Below are 18,083 nucleotides of genomic sequence, written 5' to 3' on the forward strand. Positions count from 1 at the left end.
TTTTTACGTTTGGGGGTTAGTAATTCTTACGTTTGGGGGTTGATTTTTTACCTTTGGGGGTTAGGCATTCTTACCATTGGGGATTAGTTTTCTTACATTTTGGGGTTAGGGATTTCTACATTTGGGGGTTAGTTTTCTTACGTTTGGGGGTTAGTAAATCTTACGTTTGGGGGTTAGTTTTCTTACGTTTGGGGGTTAGAGATTCTTACGTTTAAGGGTTAGGGGTTTTTACGTTTGTGAGTTAGTTTTCTTACGTTTGGGGCTTAGGCATTCTTACTTTTGAGGGTTAGTTTTCTTACGTTTATGGGTTAGTAATTCTTATGTTTGGGTGTTAGCTTTCTTACGTCCGGGGGTTAGTAGTTCTTACTTTCAGGGGTTAAGTTTCGTACGTTTGGGGGTTAGTTTTTTTTACGTAAGGGGGTTAGCAATTCTTACGTTTTGGGGTTAGATGTTTTTACGTTTGTAGGTTAGTTTTCTTACGTTTGGGGCTTAGGCATTCTTACGTTTGAGGGTTAGTTTTCTTACGTTTATGGGTTAGTAATTTTTAGGTTTAGGGGTTAGCTTTCTTACGTCCGGGGGTTAGTACTTCTTACTTTCAGGGGTTAGGTTTCGTACGTTTGGCGGTTAGTTTTCTTACGTTTGAGAGTTAGGGATCCTTACCTGCGGGTGTTAGTTTTCTTACGTTTAAGGGTTAAGGATTCTTACGCTTGGGGGTTAGTTTTCTTGCGTTTTGCCGGGGTAGAGATTCTTACTTTTGGTGGTAAGGGGATCTGAAGTTTGGGGGTTAGTGTAATACATCTGTGGGTTAGTAATTCTTACGTTTGGGGGTTAGTTTTTTTTACGTTTCTAGGTTTAATAAATCTTACATTTGGAGGTTAGTTTTCTTACGTTTGGTGATTAGGGATTGTTACTTTTGGGAGTTAGTTTTCTTACGTTGGAGGGTAAGGGATTCTTCAGTTGGGAGGTTAGTTTTCTTACGTTTAGGGCATAGGGATTCTTACGTTTTGGGGTTAGTTTTCTTATGTTTATGGGTTAGTAATTCTTACGTTTGGGGGTTAGCTTGCTTACGTCCGGGGGTAAGGGATTCTTACGGTCAAAGGTTACTTTTCTTAAGTTTGGGGGTTAGAAATTCTTTCGTTTGGGGGTTACTTTTCTTACGTTTAGGGGTTAGTTTTCTAACGTTTCAGGATTAGAGATTCTAACGTTTGGGGGTTAGGAATTCTTACGTTTGGGGGTTAGCTTTCTTACGTCCGGGGGTTACTTTTCTTACGTTTGAGGGTAGGGATTTTTAATTTTTGGGGTGAGGGAGTCTTAAGTTTAGGGGTTAGTTTTCTTACGTTTGTGGGTTAGTAATTCTTACGTTTTGGGGTTAGTTTTCTTACGTTTGGTGGTTAGGGATTTTTACGTTTGGGGGCTAGGGATTCTTACTTTCGTGGGTTAGTTTTTTTACGTTTGGGGGTTAGGGATTGTTACCTTTGGGGGTTAGTTTTCTTAGGTTTGGGGGTTAGTAATTCTGACGTTTTGGCGTTAGCCTTCTTCCGTTTGGGGGTTAGGGATTCTTACGTTTGGGGGTTAGTAATTCTTACGTTCGGGGGTTAGTTATCTTCTTTTTGGGAGTTAGTAATTCTTACGATTGGGGGTTAGTAATTCCTACGTTTCCCACGGATTTTTACGTTTGGGGGTTAGCTTTGTTACGCTTGAGGGTTAGTAATTCTTACCTTTGGGGGTTTGTATTTCTTACGTTTGGGGGTTAATTTTCTTACGTTTAGGGTTTAGTAATTCTTACGTTTGCGGGTTAGTTTTCTTACGTTTGGGTATTAGGGATTCTTACGTTTGAGGGTTAGGGATACTTACTTTTAAGGGTTAGTTTTTTTACGTTTGGGGGTTAGTAATTCTAACGTTTGGGGGTTAGTTTTCTTACGTTTGGGAGTTAGGGATTCTTAGCTGCGGGTGTTAGTTTTCTTACGTTTAGGGGTTAGGGATTCTTACGATTGGGGTTAGTTTTCTTACGTTTGGGGGTAGAGATTCTTACTTTTGGGGGTAAGGGGATCTTAAGTTTTGGGATTAGTTTAATACATCTGTGGGTTAGTAATTCTTACGTTTGGGGGTTAGTTTTTTTTACGTTTCTAGGTTTAGTAAATCTTACGTTTGGAGGTTAGTTTTCTTACGTTTGGTGATTAGGGATTGTTACTTTTGCGGGTTAGTTTTCTTACGTTGGAGGGTAAGGGATTCTTCAGTTGGGAGGTTAGTTTTCTTACCTTTGGGGGTTAAGGATTCTTACGGTTTGGCGTTAGTTTTCTTACGTTTGGGGGTTAGGATTCTTACGTTTGGGGGTTAGTAATTCTTAGGTTTGAGGGTAAGTTTTCTTACGTTTGTGGGTTAGGGATGCTTACTTTTGGGGGTTAGTTTTCTTACGTTTGCGGGTTTGAGATTCTTACGTTTGGGGATTAGTAATTCTTACGTTTGGGGGTTAGTGTTCTTACGTTTATGCGTTAGTAGTTCTGACGTTTTGGGGTTAGCTTTCTGATGTTTGTGGGTAAGGGATTCTTACGGTAAAAGGTTACTTTTCTTAAGTTTGCGGGTTAGGGATTCTGACGTTTGGGGGTTAGAAATTCTTTCCTTTGGGGGTTTCTTTTCTTACGTTTAGTGGTTAGTTTTCTAACGTTTCAGGATTAGAGATTCTAACGTTTGGGGGTTAATTTTGTTACGTTTGGGGGTTAGTAATTCTTTCGTTCGGGTGTTAGTTTTCTTATGTTTGGGGGTTAGTTTACTTACGTTTCGGGGTTAAGGATTTTTACGTTTGGGGGTTAGTTTTGTTACGTTTGGGATTTAGTAATTCTTACGTTCGGGGGTTAGTTTTCTTCTTTTTGGGATTTAGTAATTCTTACGTTTGGGGGTTAGTAATTCCTACGTTTTGGGGCTTGTTTTCTTATGCTTGAGGGTTAGGGATTCTTACGTTTGGGCGTTAGTTTTCTTACGTTTGGGGGTTAGGGATTCTTACTTTTGGGGGTAAGTTTTCTTACGTTTGGGGGTTAGGGATTCTGATGTTTGGGGGTTAGTTTTCTTACGTTTGGGCGTTAGGGATTCTTACTTTTGGGGATTAGTTTTCTTGCGTTGTGGCCTAGGGATTCTTACATTTGAGGGTTAGTTCTGTTAGGTTTGAAGTTAGTAAATCCTACGTTTGGGAGTCAGTTTTCTTACGTTTGGGGATCAGAGATTCTTAAGTTTAGGGGATTACTTTTCTTACGTTTGAGGGTTAGGGATTCTTACTGTTCGGGGTTAATTTTCTTACGTTTGAGGGTTAGGGATTCTTACGTTTGGGGGTTAGTAATTCTTACGTTTGGGGGTTAGTTTTGTTACGTTTGGGGGTTAGGGATTCTTACTTTTGTGGGTTAGTTTTCTTTTATTGGGAGGTTAGGTATTCTTACGTTGGTGGGTTAGTTTTCTTACGTTTGTGGGTTACGGATTCTTACTGTTTGTGGTTACTTTTCCTACGTTAGAGTGTTAAAGATTGTTACGTTTCAGAGTTAGTTTTCTTACGTTTGGGGGTTAGGGATTCTTACTTTTGGGGGTTAGTTTTCCTACATTTAGGGGTTAGGGATTCTTTGTTTTGGGGGTTAGTTTTTTTACGTTTTGGGGTTAGTAATTCTTACGTTTAGTGGTTAGTTTTCTTACGTTTGGGGGTTAGTAATTCTTACGTTTTGGGGTTCCTTTTATTACGTTTGGGGGTTAGTTTTCTTGCGTTTATGGGTTAGTAATTCTTTCGTCTGGGGGTTAGTTTTCTTACGTTTGGGGGCTAGGGGTTTTTACGTTTGGAGGTTAGTTTTCTTACGTTTTGGGCTCAGGGATTCTTACGTTTTGGGGGTAGTTTTCTTACGTTTATGGGTAAGTAATTCTTACGTTTGGGGGTTAGCTTTCTTACGTCCGGGGGTTAGTACTTCTTACGTTTGGGGGTTAGTAATTCTTTCGTTTAGGGGTGAGTTTTCTTACGTTTGGGGGTTAGGGATTCTTACTTTTGGGGGTTACTTTTCCTACATTTAGGGGTTAGGGATTCTTTGTTTTGGGGGTTAGTTTTTTTACGTTTTGGGGTTAGTAATTCTTACGTTTAGTGGTTAGTTTTTTTACGTTTGGGGGTTAGTAATTCTTACGTTTTGGGGTTACTTTTCTTACGTTTGGCGGTTAGTTTTCCTACGTTTATGGGTTAGTAATTCTTTCGTCTGGGGGTTAGTTTTCTTACGTTTGGGGACTAGGGGTTTTTACGTTTGGAGGTTAGTTTTCTTACGTTTTGGGCTTAAGGATTCTTACGTTTTGGGGGTAGTTTTCTTAAGTTTATGGGTAAGTAATTCTTATGTTTGGGGGTTAGCTTTCGTACGTCGGGGGGTTAGTACTTCTTACGTTTGGGGGTTAGTAATTCTTTCGTTTGGGGGATAATTTTCTTACGTTTGGGGGTTAGGGATTCTTACGTTTGAGGGTTAGTAATTCTTACGTTTTGGGGTTACGGATTCTCACGTTTGGGGGTTAGTTTTGTTACGTTTGGGGGTTATTAATTCTTATGTTCGGGAGTTAATTTTCTTCTTTTTGGGGGTTAGTAATTCCTAAGTTTCGGGGCTTGTTTTTTTACGCTTGAGGTTTAGGGATTCTTACGGTTGGGGGTTAACTCTTACGTTTCGGGGTTAAGGATTTTTACGTTTGGGGTTTACTAATTTTTACGTTGTGGGCTTTTTTCTCTTCTGTTTGGGGTTTAGCAATTCTTACGTTTTGGGGTTAGTTTTCTTACGTTTGAGGGTAAGGGATTCTTACGTTTGTTGAATAGTTTTCTTACGTTTGGGGGTTAGGGATTCTTACTTTTGGGGGTTAGTTTCCTTACGTTAGGGGGTTAGGGATTCTTACGTTTTGGGGTTAGTAATTCTTACGTTTGGGGGTTACTTTTTTTACGTTTGGGGATTAGGCATTCTTACCTTTGGGGGTTACTTTTCTTACATTTGGGGGTTTGGGATTTCTACATTTGGGGGTTAGTTTTCTTACGCTTGGGGGTTAGTAATTCTTACGTTTGGGGTTAAGTAAATCTTACGTTTGGGAGTTAGTTTTCTTACATTTTGGGGTTAGGGATTCTTACGTTTGGGGGTTACTTTTGTTACGTTTGGGAGTTAGTAATTCTTACGTTCGGGGGTTAGTTTTTTTACGTTTGGGGGTTAGGGATTCTTACTTTTGGGGGTTAGTTTTCTTTCATGGGGGGGTTAGGGATTCTTACGTTGGTTGGTTAGTTTTCTTACGTTTTGGGGTTACAGATTCTTACTGTTTGTGGTTAGTTTTCCTATGTTAGAGTGTTAGGGATTCTTACGTTTGGGGTTAGTTTTTTTACGTTTGGGGGTTAGGCATTCTTACCTTTGGGGGTTATTTTTCTTAGATTTGGGGGTTAGGGATTTCTACATGTGGGGGTTAGTTTTCTTACGTTTGGGGGTTAGTAAATCTTACGTTTGGGCGTTAGTTTTCTTACGTTTGGGGGTTAGTTTTCTTACGTTTGGGGGTTAGTTTTCTTACATTTTGGGGTTAGGGATTCTAACGTTTGGGGGTGAGTGGTTCTTACGTTTGGGGCTTAGGCATTCTTACGTTTAAGGGTTAGTTTTCTTACGTTTATGGGCTAGTAATTCTTATGTTTGGGGGTTAGCTTTCTTACGTCCGGGGGTTAGTACTTCTTACTTTCAGGGGTTAGGTTTCGTACGTTTGGGGGTTAGTTTTCTTACGTTTGGGGGTTAGGGATTCTTACCTGCGGGTGTTAGTTTTCTTACGTTTAGGGGTTAGGGATTCTTACGATTGGGGGTTAGTTTTCTTACCTTTGGGGGTAGAGATTCTTACTTTTGGGGGTAAGGGATTCTTAAGTTTGGGGGTTAGTTTAATACATCTGTGGGTTAGTAATTCTTACCCTTTGGGGGTTAGTTTTTTTACGTTTCTAGGTTTAGTAAATATTACGTTTGGAGGTTAGTTTTCTTACGTTTGGTGATTAGGGATTGTTACTTTTGGGGGTTAGTTTTCTTACGTTAGAGGGTAAGGGATTCTTCAGTTGGGAGGTTAGTTTTCTTACGTTTAGGGGTTAAGGATTCTTAGGGTTTGTCGTTAGTTTTCTTACGTTTGGGTAAGGATTCTGACGTTTGGGGGTTAGAAATTTTTACGTTCGGGGGTTAGTTTTTTTACGTTTGGGGCTTACTAATTGTTACGTTTCGGAGTTAGTTTTCTTACGTTTGGGGGTTACATATTCCTTCTTTTGGGGGTTAGTTTTCCTACATTTCGGGGTTAGGGATTCTTACTTTTGGGGGTTAGTTTTCTTACGTTTTGGGGTTAGTAATTCTTACGTTTGGGGGTTAGTTTTCTTACGTTTGGGGGTTAGTAATTTTTACGTTTTGGGGTTACTTTTCTTACGTTTGGAGGTTTTTTTTCTTACGTTTGGGGTTTAGGGATTCCTACGTTTGGGGGTTGGGTTTCTTACGTTTGGGGGTTAGTAATTCTTACGTTTGGGGGTTAGTTTTCTTATGTTTGGGGGTTAGTTTTCTTACGTTTGAGGGTAAGGAATTCTTACAATTGGGATTTTGTTTTCTTCCGTTTGGGGGCTTGTAATGCTTACGTTTGGGCTTAGTGTTCTTATTTTTGAGGGTTAGTTTTCTTACGTTTGGGGGTGAGTTTTCTTGCGTTTATGGGTTAGTAATTCTTTCGTCTGGGGGTTAGTTTTCTTACCTATGGGGGCTAGGGGTTTTTACGTTTGGAGGTTAGTTTTCTTACGTTTTGGGCTTAGGGATTCTTACGTTTTGGGGGTAGTTTTCTTACGTTTATGGGTAAGTAATTCTTACGTTTTGGGGTTAGCTTTCTTACGTGCAGATGTTAGTACTTCTTACGTTTGGGGGTTAGTAATTCTTACGTTTGTGGGTTAGTTTTCTTCATTTGGGGGTTAGGGATTCTTACGTTTGGGGGTTAGTAATTCTTACGTTTTGGGGTTACGGATTCTTACGTTTGGGGGTTAGTTTTGTTATGTTTGGGGGTTTTTAATTCTTAAGTTCGGGGGTTAGTGTTCTTCTTTTTGGGGGTTAGTAATTGTTCCCGCGGCTTCCAAATCCAAATCTCTTACCTCGGGTAACATTTTGATGACCTTTTAATGACTACAAGCATTTTACACCAGCTGTAAAAGACTTACAATCCGTAATACATTTCTCCAAAAACCATGCCATGTGCTCTCATCCGGGTACAAAAAACAAAAAAACAACGTCATGTCCGATTACACGAACTGTCATTAAGATGTAAACAATCAAAATAAAGTCTGACGATTTTATGGCGGTAACATCCTCCCCCCGTGTTCGGCTGAGTTAAATGGGCGAACACTCTTCTAGGAGGGCTAGTTTCACAACAGGACGCTTCATCAAACCAAACTTGGTCTTCACTTCAGCTGATCTCACGACATTGTCATGGCCAGGGAAAACTCTCACAATTCTGCCAAGAGGCCAGGAGCCTCTCGGGGTTCCATAGTCTACCACAAGCACCAAATCACCAATCTTAACATTCGCCATAGGTTGAAACCACTTCTTGCGAACAGCTAAACCAAGCAGATACTCTCGCAACCAACGATTCCAGACGTGGGCGGTGATAACTTGTGCCTGACGCCAACGCTTCTGAGACGATATCTCTTTTTCAGCAAAAATACCAGGTGGCAGATTAGGAGATGCTCTACCAATAATAAAATGATTTGGAGTCAGCGCTTCAAGATCCTCCACATCAGAGCTGACTTCAGTCAAAGGACGACTGTTGACTAGCCACTCAACTTCAGTAATGGCGGTCACTAATACTTCATCCGTGAGGACTTGATTCAGCAGGACAGCATCAAGGGCTTTCTTACAAGACCTCACCAAACGCTCCCATATTCCCCCCATATGGGGTGCGGCGGGTGGATTAAATACCCACTGAATTCCTTCTTGGCTCAGCGTATTTGCAATTCGATCTTGATTCCACTCACAAAGGCATTCTTTTAACTCGCGGTTGGCTCCCACGAAGTTTGTTCCATTGTCAGAGTAGATGATAATTGGTTTACCTCGTCTTGCTATAAACCGTCGAAGACACATGATGAAAGAGTCAGTAGACAAAGAGTGTGCAACTTCCAAATGCACACCTCTTGTCACAAGACAAGTAAAGAGGCAACCATATCTCTTTTCTTCCTTCCTGAGATGCTTCACTTTTAGTGGACCAAAGAAATCTACTCCAACTTTCGAGAATGCCGGTGCAACTTGTAGACGATCAGAGGGAAGGCCAGCCATCAATGGTGCTTCTGGTTTTGCTCTTCGCCTTCTGCAATAAGAGCACTGATACAGAATCTTTCGTACTGTTGCACGGCAGCGCAGAATCCAGTACTGTTGTCTTAATTCGTTTCGGACATGTCCAACGCCTTCATGTTTAAGCTTCTCATGGCAGTTTATGATGATAAGACGGCTCAGCTCATGCTCAGGTGACAACACCAAAGGGTGGCGGCCAGAATATGGTATATTGGCTCTCTCAATCCGACCACCAACACGAACCATTCCTTCTTCGTCCAAGAAGGGTGAAAGAGAAACCAATTTGCTCTTGCTTGAAATGGGTAGAATTTTCTTAAGAGTGGCAACTTCTTGGGGAAAGGACTCTGCTTGAGCCTTGCGGATCCAGAATTTCCGAGCTTGCTCCAACTCTTCAACTGACAACAGACCAATTCGACGTTCAGCCACTGAGCGTCTGCAGTTGTAAATAAACCGAAAACTGAAGGCAGTTACTCTGAGGAGTCGCGTCAAGGATGAGTACTTATCCAAAGAAATGAATTTACGCCTTGAATCTTGCACTGCACCAGTCCAATTTACTGCCATTTCTTGGGTTTGCAGGTCATTCATAGGTTGGTTGGAGGCTTCAAGTTTTGAATTTCCCTTTGGCCACTTCTCTTCAGGGAGATGTAGGATGGCAGGACCATTTAGCCACCTGCTCTCTGACCCGATCGATCTAACCGGAAGTCCCCTGCTTCCATCATCTGCAGGGTTTAATGGACCAGGACAGTGGTTCCATTGACTGGGTTCCGTCATGTCCAGAATCTCACCAATTCGATTAGCGATAAATGCGGGGTGGCGCTTTGACTCTCCACGAATCCACTGAAATACAGTGCTACTGTCAGTCCAAAGGTATTTAGAATCAATGTTGTAATCATGCTCCTTGATTACTACAGCAGATAACCTCGCACTCAATACTGCGGCCTGCAGTTCAAGCTTAGGAATGCTCAACGGCTTCTTGGGTGCTACTCGCGTCTTAGCTGTAACAAAGGCACACCTCACAGCTCCACTGGCATAGCTGAATCTAAAGTAAGCTACTGAGCAGAATGCCAGTTCACTGGCATCTCCAAATACATGCAGCTCAATAACAGATGGATTGTCCACAACATGACGATAAAAACGGGGAACAAAGAATTCTGAAAGCCCCTCCAGTTCCTCCTGCCATTTGGACCACTCTATGAGGAATTCTGGTGGTGGTGCATCATCCCAGCCAATACCAAACTGCCACACTTGTTGAAGAAGGATTTTTGCTCGCACCAGGAATGGAGCCAGGAACCCAATTGGATCGAACAATGATGCTATCAGACTCAGAATTTTGCGTCGCGTGTCTGCCAAGTCCCTTTTAACCACCTTGTAGACAAAACAGTCAGAATTAGTGTCCCAAATGACACCAAGAGCACGTTCCACAGGCATGACAATTTCTTCTTCAACCACCTTTACAGAGGGAGCTCTCTCTGATACTGGTATACGCTCGATCGCTTCCTTTTCATTTGAGATCCATTTGGTCAAGTTAAATCCTGCAAGCTTCAGCATTGCAACCAGTTGCTGTTGCAGCTCCAGAGCTTTGCTGCTCGATTCCACGGACTTGAAGAAGTCATCCATGTAGAAGTTTCGCTTTACTGCAAGGGCAGCAGTTGGAAACTGCAGTTTATTTTCTTCTGCACTTCTAAGAAGCGCATAGTTAGAACAAGTTGGTGCACACTTGGCTCCAAAGATGTGACGCTGGTATTGATAGACTTCTGCTTCAGATCCAGGTGATTGACGCCACAGAAAACGAAGGGCAACTTGATCCTCTGGCGGGACAGCAACTTGATTAAACATCGCTTCGATGTCTCCAGAAATTGCAATCCGATCCTCTCGAAATCGCATGAAAATTCCCACAAGATTGTTTCTTAAGTCTGGACCACTCAGAAGATGACTGTTTAGTGATGAGCCTTGAAATTTAGCAGCAGCATCACATACTCGTCTAACCTTTCCAGGTTTGCTGGGATTTAGAACAGGGTGATGAGGCAGGTACCATTTGTGCTTCACGGGTGCATTTACTTCTTCCTTAGTCAGCTTCTTGATGTACCCTTTCTCTAAGTCTGAGCTGATGGTTTTCTCATAGGCAGCTGCTAACTCAGGATCTCGTTGGAGTCTCCTTACCAGAACATTAAGACGATGGACTGCCACAATGCGGTTGTCAGGGAGTCTGATGTTCTGATCTTTCCAAATCAACGGAACCTCATATCGACCATCCACCTTTCGGGTTTTCTCATTCAGAAACTTCATGACATTTGCATCCTCAACTGAATGTTGGGTATCATAGTCATAGCGGCAACCAAAGTTCTCAGTCCGCCACCAAGATTTCACTGTTTCATGGAGCTCTTCATCCGCAGTCACCACATGAACTTTACAAACTGACTCACTGTCTTGAATATAACCAGGTAGGCGGCCAGTAATAGCCCACCCAAGTTCAGTACGAATTCCAATTGGCGACCCTTTCGGTCCACTTCGGGTTTCCAGTGGCACAATAAGCTCTGGGACATCACTGCCTAGAAGTAGAGTGACCTGTGTTCCAGCAACTCCAGTCAACTCTAAGTCCAACAGGTGTGGCCATTTCTCCTGTATTTCCTTGAGTTCCACCTTTCTTTCAGGTACATTCAGGCGATCAACTACCAGGACTCCATCCACATCAAATCGATTACCAAGGTCGTTCAATGGACTGACTTGTAAACTTACACGCCTTGTCGACAGTTCGGATGTTTTCTGAATTCCATTTAACAACACGCTTTCTAACGGACCATCCAAACCAAGGTTACGGGCAACATCTGCTAACAGCAAACTGCATGTGCTTCCAGTGTCTAACATTGCATACGTGTTGAAGTATCCCTTTGGACCATAAATTGTTACAGGTACCACTTGTAACAAAACTGAGTCTCTGTTTCTATGAGATGCGCTAGAATGTTCATTGGATGAGGTTGCTGCTACGGAATCACTCCTTTCCAAGGGGGTGACGCTCCTTATAGAGTGCAATAATGCATTGTGAGGTCGCGTACATCCATTGACACCACACTGCTTCCTATTAGGACAGTTGTTGAGCCAATGCCCAGATTGAAGGCAACGAAAACACAACTTATGTTTCTGAACTTCACTGAGACGTTCCTCAACACTCATAGCTTTGAATTTGGAACAATCAGACAAGTTATGTTGCTGTCCGTCTCCCAAAAGGCACAATTTTGTAGGCTTCTGATGAGATGAATAATTACCAGAGAAAGTGCTCTGCCTTTCAGTTCCTCCACTGGGAATACCTGACCGAAATTTGTTCTTAAAGGGGTGAAATGGGAACTTAGGGCTTGATATCCTTGTATAGCAATCATCATAGATCTCTGCCTGCCCTTTCAACCAGTTGCACAAGTCAACCAGGGTCGGTAGCTGCTGGTTTGCAGCCTTGATGTAGTCTTTCCGTTTGACTCTGAGTTCTGGGGACAGCTTATCCACCGCAAGAGAAAGGTTAGCTTCAGCTGCTAGATCATTCTCGTATCCAAACCTCTTGAAAGTCCACACAGTGGTTGACACCACATCTGATAGATTCCTCACTTCATGGGGTTTGTCATTCTGTAGTCGTGCAGTTTTTCTCAATCTGTCCAGCGTGACTTTTACAACAAGAGAAGGTTTTCCAAACCTGCTTTCCAATTCCTTCAGTGCCTCGTAGTAAGAATCTCCACTGTAACCATACCCTTCAATTGCAGACTTAGCTTTACCGACCACAGAGTTCTGAAGATGTTGCATCTTTCCATTAAGGGAGAGATTAGCATCATGAACAATTGATTTAAACATTGATGACCAGTCAGACCAATGCAAGGGATCTCCATCAAACTTGCTAAGCTGTAGCTTGGGAAGACAATAACGTGTAGAATAGCCATAAATCACTTGTTTTTGGTCAGCTATAACTGGTGTAATGTCAGGCTGAGAACATGAATTAGGCAAATCTCCAATCCATGACTGTAGCACCCTTACAGGCCTTGACTTACTCAAAGGACCAACAAATGGGATACTAAACTTTGGTTGTTGAAACGATGGGGATGATGTAACAGTACACGAGGTGTTATTAGTTGACAACACAGTTTCACAACTTGTTTGTGCTTGTTTCACAAGACCAGGGGGTGGTTGAGAGACCACACACTGTTCAGCAGAAGAAGAAGGAATTATTTCCAAAGAATCATCCTCAAAGTCAAGCAATCGATTAGATAAAGACTCGTGATCATACCTAACAGTGTTTGCTGCCTTTTCAAGGATTTCAGCTTCGGCTGCAAGGCATGCAGCCTCGTCTTCGGCTTCTTGAGTTTTTCTCCTTTCTTCGGCTTCAAATCTAACTCTCTCAGCTTCGTATTGGACCAGTTCAAGTTTCCTTTTTAGCTCCAATTGTTGCTCAAACTCTTGCTTTCGTCGCTGTTCCTCCATAGCAAGTTGTTTTGCTTTGATTTCCGCCGAAGTCACCTTTGCTCGGATTTCATGAGCACTTCTACTCGAAATTTTACTCGCCTTTAGCGAGCTCAATCCACTAACGCTTTCGTCTGCTCTTTGCTCAAGATGGGCTTCAGCCTCTAATTTCACTTCCTGAACTCTCTCCAGTTCCACCTCGTACCAAGTGAGGGCTTTTTCGTGCTCGTTTTCCGGAATAACAGCCACCAGTCGATCATTTAGAACACGTGCTTCGTTTATACATTCTTCCAGAATATGAACATATCCGCGGATAATGGCCTTTCTTCCAAATTGCTCGATAGAACTGTTCAATTTCTTAATGGTATTCGTAATTCGTCGCTTCACAGACGCTCGCTTGTTTCTCAGAATAACAATTTGTGTATTCATAGTTCCACGCACTTCCAAATGCAGACCGCCATCGGTCGGATCGGTCGATTCCATGACAAATTCTTCGATACACTCGTCGTATCCGGTTCGTTTAGGACCAGAAAAATGTTCCCGCGGCTCCCAAATCCAAATCTCTTACCTCGGGTAACATTTTGATGACCTTTTAATGACTACAAGCATTTTACACCAGCTGTAAAAGACTTACAATCCGCAATACATTTCTCCAAAAACCATGCCATGTGCTCTCATCCGGGTACAAAAAACAAAAAAACAACGTCATGTCCGATTACACGAAATGTCATTAAGATGTAAACAATCAAAATAAAGTCTGACGATTTTATGGCGGTAACAGTAATTCTTACGTTTGGGGGTTAGTAATTCTCACGTTTCGGAGCTAGTTCTCTTCCGTTTGGGGTTTAGCAATTCTTACGTTTGAGGGTTAGATATTCTTACGTTTACGGATTAGTAATTCCTACGTTTGGGGGTTTGTTTTCTTACGTCTGGGTGTTAGGTATTCTTACGGTTGGGGGTCAGTTTTTTTAGGTTTGGGGGTTAGGGATTCTTACCTTTGGGGATTGGTTTTCTGACGTTTGGGGGTTAGGGATTCTTACCTTTGGGGGTTAGTTTTCTTTCATGGGGGGGTTAAAGATTCTTACGTTGGTTGGTTAGTTTTCTTACGTTTTGGGGTTACAGATTCTTACTGTTTGTGGTTAGTTTTCCTATGTTAGAGTGTTAGGGATTCTTACGTTTGGGGGTTTGTAATTCTTACGTTTGGGGGTTAAGCATTCTTACCTTTGGGGGTTAGTTTTCTTAGATTTGGGGGTTAGGGATTTCTACATTTGGGGGTTAGTTTTCTTACGTTTGGGGGTTAGTAACTCTTACGTTTGGGCGTTGTTTTCTTACGTTTGGGGGTTAGTTTTCTTACGTTTGGGGGTTAGTTTCCTTACATTTTGAGGTTAGGGATTCCAACGTTTCGGGGTGAGTGGTTCTTACGTTTGTAGGTTAGTTTTCTTACGTTTGGGGCTTAGGCATTCTTACGTTTAAGGGTTAGTTTTCTTACGTTTATGGGCTAGTAATTCTTATGTTTGGGGGTTAGCTTTCTTACGTCCGGGGGTTAGTACTTCTTACTTTCAGGGGTTAGGTTTCGTACGTTTGGGGGTTAGTTTTCTTACGTTTGGGGGTTAGGGATTCTTACCTGCGGGTGTTAGTTTTCTTACGTTTAGGGGTTAGGGATTCTTACGATTGGGGGTTAGTTTTCTTACCTTTGGGGGTAGAGATTCTTACTTTTGGGGGTAAGGGATTCTTAAGTTTGGGGGTTAGTTTAATACATCTGTGGGTTAGTAATTCTTACCCTTTGGGGGTTAGTTTTTTTACGTTTCTAGGTTTAGTAAATATTACGTTTGGAGGTTAGTTTTTTTACGTTTGGTGATTAGGGATTGTTACTTTTGGGGGTTAGTTTTCTTACGTTAGAGGGTAAGGGATTCTTCAGTTGGGAGGTTAGTTTTCTTACGTTTAGGGGTTAAGGATTCTTAGGGTTTGTCGTTAGTTTTCTTACGTTTGGGTAAGGATTCTGACGTTTGGGGGTTAGAAATTTTTACGTTCGGGGGTTAGTTTTTTTACGTTTGGGGCTTACTAATTGTTACGCTTCGGAGTTACTTTTCTTACGTTTGGGGGTTACATATTCCTACTTTTGGGGGTTAGTTTTCCTACATTTCGGGGTTAGGGATTCTTACTTTTGGGGGTTAGTTTTCTTACGTTTTGGGGTTAGTAATTCTTACGTTTGGGGGTTAGTTTTCTTACGTTTGGGGGTTAGTAATTTTTACGTTTTGGGGTTACTTTTCTTACGTTTGGAGGTTTTTTTTCTTACGTTTGGGGTTTAGGGATTCCTACGTTTGGGGGTTGGTTTTCTTACGTTTGGGGGTTAGTAATTCTTACGTTTGGGGGTTAGTTTTCTTATGTTTGGGGGTTAGTTTTCTTACGTTTGAGGGTAAGGAATTCTTACAATTGGGATTTTGTTTTCTTCCGTTTGGGGGCTTGTAATGCTTACGTTTGGGCTTAGTGTTCTTATTTTTGAGGGTTAGTTTTCTTACGTTTGGGGGTTAGTTTTCTTGCGTTTATGGGTTAGTAATTCTTACGTTTAGGGATTAGTAATTCCTACGTTTGGGGGTTTGTTTTCTTACGTCTGGGTGTTAGGTATTCTTACGGTTGGGGGTCAGTTTTTTTAGGTTTGGGGGTTAGGGATTCTTACCTTTGGGGGTTAGTTTTCTTACGTTTGGGGGTTAGGGATTCTTACCTTTGGGGGTTAGTAATTCTTACGTTTTGGGGTTACGGATTCTTACGTTTGGGGGTTAGTTTTGTTACGTTTGGGGGTTATTAATTCTTATGTTCGGGGGTTAGTTTTCTTCTTTTTGGGGGTTAGTAATTCTTACGTTTGGGGGTTAGTAATTCCTATGTTTCGGGGCTAGTTTTCTTACGCTTGAGGATTTAGGGATTCTTACGGTTGGGGGTTAGCTCTTACGTTTGGGGGTTAAGGATTTTTACTTTTAGGGTTTAGTAATTTTTACGTTGGGGGGTTAGTTCTTTTCCGTTTGAGGTTTAGCAATTCTTACGTTTGGGGGTTAGTTTTCTTACGTTTCAGGGTTACGGATTCTTACGTTTGGGGGTTAGGGATTCTTACTTTTGGAGGTTAGTTCCCTTACGTTTGGGGTTAGGGATTCTTACGTCTGGGTGTTAGTTTTCTTACGTTTGGGGTTAGTAATTCTTACGTTTAGGGAGTAGTGATTCCTACGTTTGGGGGTTTGTTTTCTTACGTTTGGATGTTAGGTATTCTTACGGTTGGGGGTCAGTTTTTGTAGGTTTGGGGGTTAGGGATTCTTACCTTTGGGGGTTTGTATTTCTTTCGTTTGGGGGTTAATTTTCTTACGTTTAGGATTTAGTAATTCTTACGTTTGCAGGTTCGTTTTCTTACGTTTGGGAATTAGTGATTCTAACGTTTGAGGGTTAAGGATACTTACTTTTAAGGGTCAGTTTTTTTACGTTTGGGGGTTAGTTTTCTTACGTTTGGGGGTTAGGGATTCTTACCTGCGGGTGTTAGTTTCTTACGTTTAGGGGTTAGGGATTCTTACGATTGGGGGTTAGTTTTCTTACGTTTGGGGGTAGAGATTCTTACTTTTGGGGTAAGGGGATCTTAAGTTTGGGGTTTAGTTTAATACATCTGTGGGTTAGTAATTCTTACGTTTGGGGGTTACTTTTTTAACTTTTCTAGGTTCAGTAAATCTTACGTTTGGGGGTTAGTTTTCTTACGTTTGGTGATTAAGGATTGTTACTTTTGGGGGTTAGTTTTCTTACGTTTGGATTTTTGGGAGTTAGTAACTCTTACGTTTGGGTGTTAGTTTTGTTACGTTTGGGAGTTAGTAATTATTACGTTTGGGGGTTAGTTTTCTTGTTGTTGGGATTTACTAATTCTTACGTTTGGGGGTTAGTAATTCCTACGTTTTGGGGCTAGTTTTCTTATGCTTGAGGGTTAGGGATTCTTACGTTTGTGGGTTAGGGATTCTTACTTTTGGGGGGTTAGTTTTGTTATATTTGGGGCTTAGGGATTTACACATTTGGGGGTTAGTTTTTTTACGTATGAGGGTTAGGGATTTTTATGTTGGGGTGTTAGTTTTCTTACGTTTGGGCGTTATGGATTCTTACTTTTGGGGATTATTTTTCTTGCGTTGGGGCCTAGGGATTCTTACATTTGAGGGTTAGTTTTGTTACGTTTGGAGTTAGTAAATCTTACGTTTGGGAGTCAGTTTTCTTATGTTTGGGATCAGGGATTCTTAAGTTTGGTGGTTACTTTTCTTACGTTTCGGGGTTAGGGATTCTTACTGTTCGGGGTTAGTTTTCTTACTTTTGAGGGCTTGGAATTATTACGTTTGGGGGTTAGTAATTCTTACGTTTGGGGGTTAGGGATTCTTACTTTTGGGGGTTAGTTGTTACAACGAGTTATAGCTTTTTCTGCGCGGCTAATTTTTCACCTTCTTTTGTTTTATTTGTGTGTGCTACATCTTTCATACCTTTCGCCCCCACACCTTTATAGTTTATTATGTGTGTAAATAGCCTTTCTGTCACTCCTTTTTACCCTTTTTAAGCCAGTTTTTTTGCATAAGTTTTCCGTGTGCGCATCATTTTCAGTATTGTATAGTTGTGTCTCGCCGTTCTTCCCGTCTTGGTTAATTTTCTGTAGAATCACCGATAAGGTACGTTCTTGTGTTAGTCGTTCGTTTTCTATTGTTTCTCAGTTGCTTATTCCATGCCGTTTACTTGTAGTATTATTTTTAACATCTTTTATTTAATCTTTGTATTTCAAGAAGCGTTCTGGTACGGATTTGTTTACCGTCGGGATGAGTTTGCAATGGTGAAGATATCAAATAAAGTGTTAAAGTAGAGCTGAGTGTAATTAGCAGCGGCTACATGGTTCTTATCGATACGACGGATTATTAGCGGAGTTTCCCTTCCTTGCTGAATCAAGTTCCATTATGGCAGAAGGCGGGTCAGGATTTACGCGGCGAACGTCGAGTTGCGCGTTGTTGGATGAAGGTCAGATTAATCAACTTAGACGATCGTTATCAGCCTACAGAGGTCACTTAAAGAGGTCATACAAAGAATTGGAGTGGTTGTTTTCGAATAGTGGAAGTCTTGTGGAAGTTTTAGACAAGAAATGTACGCCGGACGGTTTATTTATGAGGTATAACGCGAAGGCAAAAGATTTGTTACAGTTATTGACAGTTTCAGACGAACACCAACGGGCGTTGCAAGATCATATGCGTGAAATAGAAACGAAAGGCCTTTTTGACGAGGAATTTGCTCGGTGGTTTAGTAAGTCGTGCTAATCGGCAACTTCATCTCCCAAATTGGATCCCG

General features: G+C 41.6%; 1 protein-coding gene across 1 annotated transcript; it reads right to left on the reverse strand.

The window, feature by feature from the left end:
- Window positions 1-7,352: 7,352 nt before the first annotated feature.
- Window positions 7,353-13,229, reverse strand: LOC146455070 (uncharacterized). Its single transcript, XM_085094723.1, has one exon. It carries the CDS (start codon window positions 13,227-13,229, stop codon window positions 7,353-7,355), a length of 5,877 nt encoding a protein of 1,958 aa, XP_084950849.1.
- Window positions 13,230-18,083: the final 4,854 nt, after the last annotated feature.

Source organism: Pavona decussata, unplaced genomic scaffold, assembly GCF_977016875.1.
Source record: "Pavona decussata unplaced genomic scaffold, jaPavDecu1.1 SCAFFOLD_286, whole genome shotgun sequence".
Lineage (NCBI taxonomy): Eukaryota > Metazoa > Cnidaria > Anthozoa > Scleractinia > Agariciidae > Pavona > Pavona decussata.